The sequence below is a fragment of the Anguilla anguilla genome, chromosome 6 (genome assembly GCF_013347855.1).
Source record: "Anguilla anguilla isolate fAngAng1 chromosome 6, fAngAng1.pri, whole genome shotgun sequence".
NCBI lineage: Eukaryota > Metazoa > Chordata > Actinopteri > Anguilliformes > Anguillidae > Anguilla > Anguilla anguilla.
This window is the reverse complement of record NC_049206.1, coordinates 40658465-40670787: the sequence shown is the minus strand read 5'-3', so window position 1 is coordinate 40670787 and position 12323 is coordinate 40658465. Positions and strand designations below refer to the sequence as shown.

Below are 12323 nucleotides of genomic sequence, written 5' to 3'. Positions count from 1 at the left end.
AAGAGTAAAAACAAGTTAGTCCCCATACACACAATCCATTTTACAGAATTACAAGATTCTTAGTTCTTTCGAGAAACTTGTTTCACCATTGACAATCAGCACAGATGCAAATGCATTATGAGCATTATTTAGCCTACGCCCTCTTTTTCTCTCCATCTTTGTCTTGCCCTCTGTCTCTCTCTCTCTCCTCCTTCAGTTGCTGATGGAGAAGCTGACATTGGAGGAGGTCATGGCGGGGCTGGGTGCGTGTATGGACAGGGTGGATGCCAGACTGGCGGAGGTCAAGGAGGAGATCCAACAGGCCTCTTGCACCTCCACCCTAGGCCCAATGCTCCAGCGCTGCCAGGTTCGTGCCCCCCCCCCAAAAAAAAATAAGAAACACTATCACCCCTTTTAGTCTGAGTGTGACACTCCAAAGTCCTGTGGGCCTCCTTCTCACACTCCAGCTAGCAGTGAGAGTTGTGGCAAGCAGGGGATTCTTTAGGATGGGAAAAGCTAACTTTCTCCCGACTCATTGCAGCAACAAAACAGCCTCCTGTTGTCTCAAGACCTGTTTATTTGAGGTTTCCAGCCCATCAAATTTGTGGTGTTTTTTTGTCCATCAAATTTTGATGGAAACAGAGAACAGGCAACTGTTAAAACTCAGCAACGGCTCATTAAAACGCATGAACCGCATATCAGCTGAAAGAGAGCAGCATATCCACTACTGCAGGCCTCATCTACTGTATGCTGTATAGTCCGAATAGCAGTAATGATGGCAGGCCCCAGTCTTTTCAGCAGGGGGTGCTATTTGTGATCCTAACCCCCCCCCCCCCATCTGTCTCTGACTTCCTCAGGAATGTAAGGTGGAGATGGCCTCACACCAGCTTTCCCTGGACTTTACCAGCCAGGCAGTGATCCAGACCAGCGGCCCAGAGGACGTCTGTGAGAAGCGCTATGAGAGACTAGACCTCGCCGAGCGGCTGGGCGCTCTACGCCTGCGCTGGCTTTCCCTGAAAGGGGAGCTGGCCACCCAGGTGAGTCCATCGGCCGGAACTATGCCAGTCACTCCATGCTTGGCCTCCTTCACGGCTGTCGCTTGGCTGGACAGCTCTCTCGTCCGAACATGAGCCAGTATGGTGCGTCCAACCACGAACTCAATGGTGATGTCAGAGAAGCATCGGATGAATCAGCATGCGTGTATGGCAGCTATATTGGGGTGACATTGTGTGGCCAGTAGGGGGCAGTGCAGGGAGTACATGATTGCCTATGACTGAGAAGCTATAGATAAAGCTGTCATTCCTGCCATTGTAAATTGTCATAAGGACAAAGGAACAGGCTGTTTTTTTCCATCCTCCTTGAAGTGATACAAAGTTAATTAGTGTGACAAGTCAGTGTTGATTCTTGTTTACACTGTATTTAAACTGGTGGTGAGGAACAAATAGCCGTTTTCATCACTGAGTAATTTATTGGGGCGGAGCAGGTTTGGAAGCTGTTAGATTTCCCAGGTAAGCCGTGTTCCTGCTGAAGGCACGAAGGCTGGACTGGAGGTAAAAGTTTCAAAAAATGAAGATGGAGGTGTGAAGGTGTGAACAAGAGCAAAGCAAAACTCAAGGGGGTGTGTCCCTTCCGCGGCCTGGCGTCTGACCCCGCGTTTGTCCGCCCGCAGACCCATAGCGTGGAGCGGCTGCAGCAGATCTGCGCGGACAGAGAGAGCCGGCTACAGGCGTTGCGCAGCTGGGTCGCGGGCCGGAGGCGAAGGCTGGAGGACCTGCCGAAGCCTCACGGCCTCTCCCAGGCTCAGAGGCTGGAGGAGGAGTGCAAGGTACGGAAACTCCCCTCAGCCACGCGACATCGTTTTTAAATGTCTGCAGGGAACAACAGCACTCTACCCCCCAGCGCGTTCACCGGCTGTGTCCGCTTACTGGTGCAAGTGGAAGATAATCATAATCATTAACCAGAGACTGCGGAGAACTTTTTATAATCCCTTTTTCATGCCATTACGGCTGTCGCATAATGTTTCTGCTTTTGCTTTTCCCAATGGTGTGAATGGCACTGAATTCATCATTCATTTTTCACCCCTTCACCATCACCAATAAAATGAACATATTTTTCCCCATTCCATCCATTCATCCATTATCTATACCTGCTTATCCTGGTCGGGGTCACAGGGGGTACTAGACCCCATCCCAGCGTGAATTGGGCGAGAGGCAGGAATACACTCTGGACATGACGCCAATCCTATCGTATGGCTTTTTGCCCGTTCCTCCACGCATATTCTTTCAGAAAGTTTCAGGATCTCTCACACTGCGTCTGGCAAACTAAAGGCCTGAGTTAAATGTTGGCTTTTTTCAGAATAATAATAATAATAATAATAATAATAATAATAATAAGCTTTATTTATATAGCACCTTTCATACATAAAGTGTAGCTCAAAGTGCTTTACATTTATCACTAAGATCAAAGCAATTACAAAGAATAATTATGCAGAATGCAAAATGCAGACAAAGAAATTAGTAAAAACAAAAAACAGAAGTAGCTTCCATTTAGTCACTCTCCCAGAGAGAACAAATGTACGTAAATGTCACCGTTTCTCCCATGTCAGCCAATCAGCTCTGCTTCTCTGTCAGTGTTGTAGCTCGTCTCTTCATCACTCCTCAGGAAATTGCCCTGCTCTTCTGGTCGTGCTGTTTGGTGCGGTAACCTGAGTAGTGTCTGGTGTGAGCCATATTTTTTCTGTTTTGTTACAGTGGACTTAATGGTGCTCCTAAGAAGGCTCAAATCTTTTTTCATTACCTTCTGCAGCTTTATACCTCCTAGTAAACTTCATCTGAGAGTTTCCCTGGCAGCTCCTTGGCCTTCACAATTGTGTGACTTATGTTCCAGCTGTCCTTATTCTGCAGTAATACAATTAAACATGTGGATTCAAAATCAAAGTGGATCTTTAGATATTTATTGTGATCTTTCAAAAAAAATTGAATATTACTGGCCAAGTTTATGTTAATGCAAAGTGGCAAATGCTTATCAATTAAGTTAGTTTCAGGCTTTTATTTTCAATTTAAAAATAGAGTTACTTATATAGGAATAGCAAAATAACTTTTTTTAAAAACATTTATCAAAGCCTGTACACCTGTACAATTCAAATTTATAGTGCAATTTAAAAAACTGAATTGATGCATTTTAGTTGATTATTGAGAAACTCCGTTTTCCAAGTGTAAGTCAGTTCATTGAATAAATACAATATTTTACACGTGTTTATCCACTGAAATAATTACATTTCTGAATTCTATGTTTGTGAATTTTCTGTTAAAAAAGTATTAATTCAGTACTTAGTACATTATAGGCTGTAATTTAATCAATGTTTAAAAGGAAAAGATTTTCACAATTATACATACATAACTGTTTATATATACATATATACCTTTCTATATATACCTGTTTGACGAATTAAGTGAATTAAATGTTATTCACACCCATTAGAAAGACGAGAGCCAAAATGAAAGGTGACAGCTATAATACAATAAATACAAGAATGAGATATTGCGATATATGCAAATTAAAATACAAATTCTGAAATTTTTCAGATAATACAAAAAATATATGTAAGATTTGTACTATCCATGTATCATATGTCTTCCCTTTATGGTGACTGATGACAGTAGCAGAGTAACTGCGTGGCTTGTCTGTGTGCATAATGGTGTGTTTGTGCGTCTGCATGTGTGCATGTTTCCAAATGTTTTTTTTCCGGTATGTGTGTATTTGTGTGTGACATGTCCATATGTGTATCTGTGTGTGTGTGTTGGTGCGGGTATGTGTGTGTATTTATGTATTCATGTGTGGCTTTGTGTGTGTGTGTGTATGTGTGTGTGTGTGTGTTTAGGACGCAGAGCAGAAACTGAAGCTGAAGTCTGCAGAGCTGAAGGACTTGAGAGACTCCTGCCGCTCTGGGGAAGGAGGCGAGGAGCAGCGGAGTTACCGCGCGTTCGTGGCTGAGACAGACACTGTTCTGCAGGACATGACTGCCCTGAGCCAGCAGGTGCCCTGTCAGACCCACATCTCACAGCTCTCTAAATAACACCCCAATTAGACAGGCCTACCTGCTTACAGTCTCCAACTGCTGTTACATGGCTCTTTAAAACTTAATGTGTTCAGTTTTTTTTCTTCTTTAATTTTTAATTCGTAAGATATTTGGTGTGAACCACAAAATGCAAACAAATGAAGTTAATTAACAATAGCTAAGTGAACTTGAGCAACTTGTCAGGCAGACGTCACGCTACTTTAAATTATCTGTTCAGGTTGAGTGTCAAGCTCCCGCTGCGCAAACCAATGTGAGATTAATTTATGCCTGTCACACTAAAAGCTGAAGTTCCCAGGGCGAGCAAAGCAGCAATTTTTTTTGTGAAAATGTGCTCTCCCCCTCTCTCGCAGATTTCCACGGTGGGCCCGACCTCGCTGCAGGTACTGAGGCAGTGGGAGCGGATCGAGGGGGCGCTGGGCCAGGCAGCCCTGAGGACGGAAAAGACCAGCCACGCCCTGGAGCTCGACCGCGCGCCGCAGCTCTCGCTCCCTACCCTCCGGGGCCACGCCCGCAGGCTGCAGGTAAGGGGTTTCCCAACCCCCTCAACCCAGAATCCCTCATACCACCAATGTGATTGAGGTCCTCCCACATGAGAGAATATTTATGTAGTCTTAAAATTTTACAGAACAATGGTATGTCTTACTGCATTAGAGTTACCTCACCTGCTCTAATGAAATCAATGTAAATCCATATGTACCATAAAGAAGCATCATATATGCTATAATTCTTGCAAAATCTTAGAATATATAGCATATTCATACATATACTTTTTTATGCATAGTTTTTACACGGCTCTTAGATAAATGTGGGCAATTTCATAGGTACAAGGCTCCTCTAATGTGAAGTGTGACCATATATTTATTTGTGTCTTCAAATGTTTGCTTATGCAGATATCCTGAATAATTTGCTTTTATATATTAATTTTTCACACAAAATAAGAATGAAAGGTGCCACTCAATTTGTCAGTGATATATATATATATAATTGTGACACACCTCAAATCAGGTTGACAAAATGGGATTGTTTGTGCACCTTGATTCTTGTCTTTTCGGCAAGTTAAGCAATCCCAAAAACTTAGATGACATAAAATTTTATTGGAGAAATGGTGATTGAAACCTGATCCTAGCGTCTGATTGGTCAGGCAGTAAGTAGCAGAATCAGTGGATTAGTGCAAGCTTCTTGTGTTACGATTCCCATTCAACACTTGAGCTCTAATGCAGCTTACACTCACTTCCCTGACTTGCATAGGTCCTCCAGGAGGAGGTGAGGGAGGACGAGGAGGCCTGGGAGGACCTTATGAAGACCTGGGCCAGTCTGAGGACTGCTGTCAGCCTGGAGGCCGCCCAGCTGCTAACCCAGCGGCTGGAGGAGGAGAAGAAACGGTCTGTTTCGCCAACTCCATGCCAACCGGCAGTTCTCTCTTTCTTAAACCTGTCTCTTCTTGTAATACTTCTTTACCAAGACCAGAGTTGTGCAAGTCTAGTCCTGGAGGGTGGGTCTGCATTCTGGTTTTTGTTCCAACTGATTACCGTACCTTCGTTTAGGTCTGACGGCTCCATAAACTACGCTGCTTCATTCCTGTTTGGCACAGTAAAATCTTTATGATACCCTTGCAGTCTGCAGCTGTAGCTGGTGCTTATAAAAATGCCAGATCAAGATCATAATGTTAATAATATTACAGTAATTAAGTTGGCACAAAATCCTGAAACTGATTGACCCTTGTTATGCACCCCTGACTGAGACAGTGGCTTACATTGCTTTTCCTTCTACAGTGCATCATCCAACTAGCAACCGCCACATTACATTCCCTTTTCCCTTCTCATAATTGTACACCATAGGCGTTCTCCTTTGCTGTCGCAAAAGGTAAAATGACTGAAAGTGTACAGTCAGAAGGTGCCGTAAATCACCCAGGTGCTAGAGCAGTTTACCTGAAGATTACCTTTGCTAGCCTAAACATTGAACACCTTTTTGGGAGTATTCAATACAGGGTGCAGATATCTGCTTTTTAATTGCCAGTCTACTCTAAGGCTCTGTTCTGAGGCCTATTCCACAGATGTTACCATCATTACATTTTTTTTTCAGTATCAACAATGAAATATTAATGACACAGATCCATCAAGACCAACACCATTTCCAGCCTGTCCATCTGAGTAATAATTACTGGACCTGTCTGAATGGACATTCTCCTTGTCAAGTCCATGCTAAATTAAACACTAATCTCTTTTCATTTTCTCTGTCCATTTTTTTGCAAGAGATTAGTGCAAATTTAAAGGTGGGTGACAGGTTGTAATGCATAGTTATATGTAGTGTTGTTTACACATTTTCAGACCCCACTGCTGCAGATGCTTTACTGCATAGCACTGTGTGCCTGCACATATTTCTGGCTGTACTCAGTGAACTTCCCTAAGAAGGAAAACAGAGCAGCTTCATTTTTAACTGAAATGGAGGAAGTCGGTGTCTGGGGACTTCGGTGGGATTTATGGCTTTGATTGATCTTTCCCCTCTTGTTCGGCTACTTGTGCATAAGTATTTTTCTCAAGAAATCTTTGAAAGCTGCTGCCAGTTTTACTTGAAACGGGCACATGCGTATTTGCTCTGACGTATTGAATTTATAATTATCAGATGTCTTTTACCTTAGTGTTGCCAGCTTTCGCTAATTGAACAACAGCCATCTTTTGATTGACTATAATCAAAGGACTGAACATATATGTAGCCCTCCAGTTTTCAAGACTCGAGAAATGTCATCTGGAATTTTTGGCCGGTTGTTAACCCTGGTTAGGTCTGAACCGGGACAAGTGGAGGCCAGCCATGGGGTCAGCTGTGAATCTAAAGCCTGTGTGTTTTTGTTTCCCAGAAGGGTGGCGGTAAGCCAGGAAGTGACGGAGGAGCTACGGAAAGCGCAGGCTCTGATCGAGCCGTGGGAGGCTTACGCCCGTCTATCCGAGGACTGCCTCCTGCAGCTGCGCCGGCACCAGGACCAGCTGGGGGCGCTGTCGAGCAGCCCGCCCCGACGAGACGGCGAAGAGGAGCCGGTCCAGGCCCAGATAGAGACCGTGAGAGTGAGTGGCTGAAACGCGAGCCTCTGCTGTTCACGTGCTGTCAGGCTGCTGTTTGTTTAACTGGTTTCTGCGTCAGACCATTGGCTCCGAAGGGAGAAAACAAGAGCGTCTGCGCATATCTTTTTGCTTTCAGGACAAGTAAAAATACTCATCACAAGAAACGCCAAAAACAACCAGCTTATAGCCAGTTTGTGCTCTCGTTTAACTGAAACTTGGCCACAAAACAGAACTTAATTCTAAATTCAGTGACTAGAAATGTGTTGACAGCCAGTGAAATATTGTCCTCTGAAGCACTGCTTTGCATGTGGAAAGCCTCTTATTCACTCAGTATTTATGTCCTTGTGACAGGAACTGCATGCTGGTATGGATGGTTTGCAGAGCAGTCTGAGTGCGGTGGTGAAAGCCTCGGATGAGCTCATAGGACAGATAGAGCCCCAGGCCTCCATCTTCATCGAATCAGAAACCCTGATGCTGAAAGAGGGCGTAACCCAGCTGGCCGGGGCTCTGGAATTAAGACACAAGCAGCTACAGGTAAGGTTAAAAATGGTGGCTAACTTTCACCAAGTTTGTTGTCTTCTTTATACGTACAGTATGTACAGGTTGTCCAGGACCAGTGACTGTTGCTGGTATGATTGTGTGGTGAACCTGAGTGAACCTGTGGCATCAGGTGGTTCTGTTCACTAACACAGTCCTTTTAAGGGTAGGGGAGTACAGTATAACCATGGTGCCTGCAAGATCAAAGTGTCTTAGGAGAGTGTGGGGCTCAGAGGTCACAGGTCAGGGGTCAGTAGTTACCGGAACCTAACACAACACAGCACTATATTAACGCATTTCCATTTTATATACAGGAATATTTTTTCAGGCTAAACGCTAACACAAAAATCTCCCCCACTCCAGGAACTGAATTTCCTTTTCACTGCTCTAGTGCTATAGATTAAATGCGAATGATAAGCCAAAATCGATTCAGAAGCCTTTCATGTCATGACAGTTGGTATACTTGAACATCTGCAACAGTTTATGAGCGTGTGTGTCCTTGCGTGGGTGCGTGCGTGCTTCTAGGGGAAGCTGGATCTTCTTGAAGAATTCCACAGACGCTTGGAAACTCTGGAGAAATACCTGAAGGACTTTGAGAGCAAGCTGCAGAGCATCCCCAGACATGAACAGAACCTGGAGGTGAGCCATCACCCTTACCTTTAGGGAAAAGAAGATTAAAATGCAACTTTTCACCCTGCTGGTTAAGTCTTGGACCCTCAAGGATACACTGACCAATTGCTGTTCCCTGTCTCTGGGCACATCTACATTTTTCCAGGCAGTCAAATTGGATTGCACGCTATTTTGGGTTAAAATACATGTATAAAAACAAGCCACTGTGCTTGAGTACAAAGTACATATTAGCATTACTCGAAACAGTCCGTTCCAATTTCATCCTCATTGATTACAAATGACCAGCTATGAATCTGACAACCTCAGCAGTACAAGTCAAAAACATCACAGTACAAGCACATGACCGCGACAGAATGATATGCAGTGAGCTCCTTAATGTTTTAGATTTGTGAATCTGTGTACTGTAAGAGTGCAGATAGTACATGTTATAATTGAAAAAACACAATATCCACAGCATACAGAGGAGCACAGGGACCTGTCGCCCCCAAATTCCGTCAGTCGTAACTCTCTCCCTCCCGTCTCTCAGGCCCTCCAGGGGGACCTCTTCCAGCTGACCGCCCGCACTTCCGCCCTGGACTTCCTGAACCAGCTGTGCTATGGCGTTACCCTAAGCAGCGAGGAGGCCTGCAGGCTCCAGGACCTCGATACGCGGTGGCCGTTGGCCGCCTCTCGCACGATGGAGATGTGCCGGTGAGCTAGTCCCTTTGACTGGCCCTGTTAAATGTCTGGCTGCCCTGTTAAATGTCTGTTCTGTTGAATTGTCTTCAGGCTGTAGGGCTAAATATCAGAGTTGCAAAAAATTTCAGCAGATGTTTGATGCAAATCCATCTATCTATCTTTCTATCTGTCCATCCGTCCATTCGTCCACCTGCCCATCCTTCCATTCATTCATCCATTGTTCTGCCTATCTGTCTGTCTGTCTGTATATATATATATCGGTCTCTATTTACCTATCTATCTATAAATCTATCTATCAATCTGTCTGTCTGTCTTTCTATCTACTTGTCTGTCTATCTATCTATCTATCTATCTGTCTGTCTGTCTGTGCTTTCTAACCAGCAGAGCTGTTCAGCCTGCATGAGATGCAAGAGATTGCACATTCCACGTACTGCTGAAAATAGTTTATTTAATTGCCCAAGCTAAAAGTATATGACTGCTATGGCAACCATAAGGAAACGCTTTCGGAATTTACCATGTGTCAGTTTGACACACCTTGTAGTAACCATGCCGTACATTCGAAATGGGGTTTCCCAGGATGAGAACAACTTCATCTTGTGGATAAACCCTGATGGCATGCCTGTGCGTGTGTCTATGGTGTATTTCTAGTGAGCTCCAGGCAGAGGCGCTGATGAGGCAGAGCTTTCAGGAGAAGTGCGAGACCTGGAGGTGCTTCCTGGAGGATACAGACCAGAAACTTCCCAAGGAGGACATCACCAGCTTCTCCTCAGACCCCCTCCCACAGCAGCTCAACTTCCAACGGGTAACCCCCCTCTCTCTGTCCTCCAACAACTCCCCTATTATCCTTTACCCACTGTCACTTTAGCTTTTCCATCTCCTCTTCAACTTCCTCTTCCTTTACAACCCTGAAGAAAGCATTTATCTGAGATGTTTACTCTAGCTCTGTCCATCCCTTTGCACTTTCCCTCTTTATTTTTGTGCTATGTGATTTTGTACTAATGATCAATATATGTTTCTACACATCTAAGTCTGACCATATACACAGAGTGCGTACCACACCTTTTTTTCTTGTCGGTTCTGGCTGTACCTGTGGAAATGCTTACTGACTGAGCACATCAGTTTTACTTTTCATTTTCCTGTACAACCCTCCCCTTACTACATCTATTGTCACTGCTGCTAGGTCAGCCCTTCTCCGCCACTCCACAGTAAATATACTGTACAACACCCTTATGGACTGCAACCTCTGTCACTTCATGCCCATGCCAGCCAACCCGTCCCTCCCTAACTCCTCTGTTTCCAAGGAGATGCTTGACTGTTTCAGTTTAGAGTTGTTTTGCGCGTCTCTCCCCGGGATTTCGAAACACTTTTATAAGAATGAGGAAGTGAGGCAGACCTTTTGTGTCCTCTCAGATGATTTTGAAGTTATGATGTGCGTTTATGGGTATGAAACCTCTTTACTTAAGTGCTCAGAGGCAATTCAAGGCTAACAGGCCTTGTTCGCAAATACCGAAGGCATCTGAAGAGCAAAAATAATCACCAGAAAATTGCAGCTGCAGTAGGAGCAAAGGGAATGTTGTTTTCATTTTAAGGAGGCTGAGGGATGAGTCCCTGGACCATTTGTCTTGTTTCACTTATGCTGTTCCTGTTCTGCTTACCTGCCGGTAATACTAGCAGTTGTTCTGTAAATATGCAGCTTGGTGACTCTCGTCACTGCTTTGCCTTTCATGACTCAGATGTTCCAAGTTCGGGCGTCCATCGGGTGCCAGATCCTAAATTCGGTAATCACGGATGCCCTGGACAAGGGTGACGTGGAGGACAGGTGAGAACCCACCACATGCCTGCCCCATTACATCAGCAGATGTGCTTTGCAAATGCAGCCCTTCCCTATTGTTTACTCGGAATAGCACCATCTCAACCCCTGCAAATATGTCAAGATCCCAAAATTGAAACAGATCTCTGTTATCAAAGATATTCATCCATTTTTTAAATGTTTAACAGGCCGATAGAAAGACAGTAATTGCCTTGATAATGCATGACAAATTGTATTTTTCCCTATTATATGGCTTACAGTTTTTATTCATTTTTTAAATGAAATATGCATGAAATCACTCTTTGGTTAAAATGTGACCCTCTTGACATTTAACACCCTGGTGGATTTGCATGTAGTAGACAGGAAACCAAAGTACACTGTGTGATGTTTACTCTCGAAGGGACTTTAGATATTATTAATTAAAAATGATGTCCTCCAGCTGTTTTTTTCTTCGTTGTTGTCTGCCTGACAGAGATAAGCAATTGGAAGGTTCCCTGAGCTGTGAGAAAGTTCTGGAATGGCAGGCTGGCTCACGTCCAGAAAGTAAATCAGTCTGTGCTGCCTGTGTGGAAATTATCTGTGGACAGCAAGGCAGTCCTGGCGATCCCTTGGGAAATTCTACCCTATTGCATACTGATTTGGCATTGAACGATTTCCTTTGTGCTTCTCTTAAGGGTAGCCAGGGTCTGACTTCTGTACTTTGTTGACCAACGAAAGAAAATATCAGCTGTTGTTGCCCAATTATCCATCAAAATGCAGGAAGCTACATACCCATGAAACATTACATCATACAGTATTGCAACCTTTATGAGACATATTTGATGGAGTGCTAAAGGTTTTTGTGAATATTTCTGATGAGCAATAGGGTGTAGAACAGTGGTAACCAACCCTGTTCCTGGAGATCTGCTGTCCTGTAGGTTTTAATTTCACCCCTAATTTGGCACGCCTGATTCACACCTGATTTGGCACTCAGTGAGATCATTGCTGTTGAATGAGGTGTGCTTTGTTACAGTTGGAGTGAAAACCTACAGGACGGTAGATCTCCAGGAACACGGTTGGTTGTCACTGGTGTGGAAGGAAAATTAAAACGAACGTGCGTTTTTCAGTACAAGGAGATTCAAAGCCGGGTTTCAGAACGAGTGACAGGACTGTGAACTGTGCCCTGCCCCTTGTCCCCCTGGAAGGTTTGGCCTCATGCAGAAGCTGGCCCAGCTGATGGAGCAGTGGCAGGGGATAGTGCAAAGGGCACAACAGTGGGGCGTCCTGGTGCAGGGGCTGATGGGACAGCGTTATGTGTACACCTGTGGCCAGAGGATGCTGAAGAAGCTGCTGAGCGACACAGACAAACTGTTATCTTCTTCAGGCCCCACCCACCGCAGCGTGCATCAGCTCCACCAGTCACTAGAGGAGTTCAAGGTAGAGCTGGGGTCCAATCAACTCCCTGACCAACCTTCACCAAATGAATGCTTCTGACCTCAACGCCTAGCCATACCACTGACTAATGGTATTTTATGCTAATGCACTATATGGCCAAACGTATGTGGACATCTGACAT

The 12323-nt window shown here is 44.5% G+C and overlaps 1 protein-coding gene across 6 annotated transcripts in view; it reads left to right on the top strand.

Moving 5' to 3' along the window:
• The window catches only part of LOC118229636 (mucin-16-like), a 90476-nt gene that overhangs the window by 57068 nt on the left and 21085 nt on the right, over positions 1-12323 (top strand). For all 6 annotated transcript variants that reach the window (XM_035421769.1, XM_035421770.1, XM_035421771.1 and 3 more), the window contains 13 exons: positions 197-346; positions 837-1016; positions 1649-1804; positions 3860-4015; positions 4408-4578; positions 5306-5439; positions 6912-7116; positions 7465-7647; positions 8176-8289; positions 8807-8970; positions 9607-9760; positions 10692-10777; positions 11953-12184. In XM_035421769.1, coding sequence (XP_035277660.1) covers positions 197-346; positions 837-1016; positions 1649-1804; positions 3860-4015; positions 4408-4578; positions 5306-5439; positions 6912-7116; positions 7465-7647; positions 8176-8289; positions 8807-8970; positions 9607-9760; positions 10692-10777; positions 11953-12184 — 2085 coding nt within the window. The remainder of the gene's footprint in view (positions 1-196; positions 347-836; positions 1017-1648; positions 1805-3859; positions 4016-4407; positions 4579-5305; positions 5440-6911; positions 7117-7464; positions 7648-8175; positions 8290-8806; positions 8971-9606; positions 9761-10691; positions 10778-11952; positions 12185-12323) is intronic.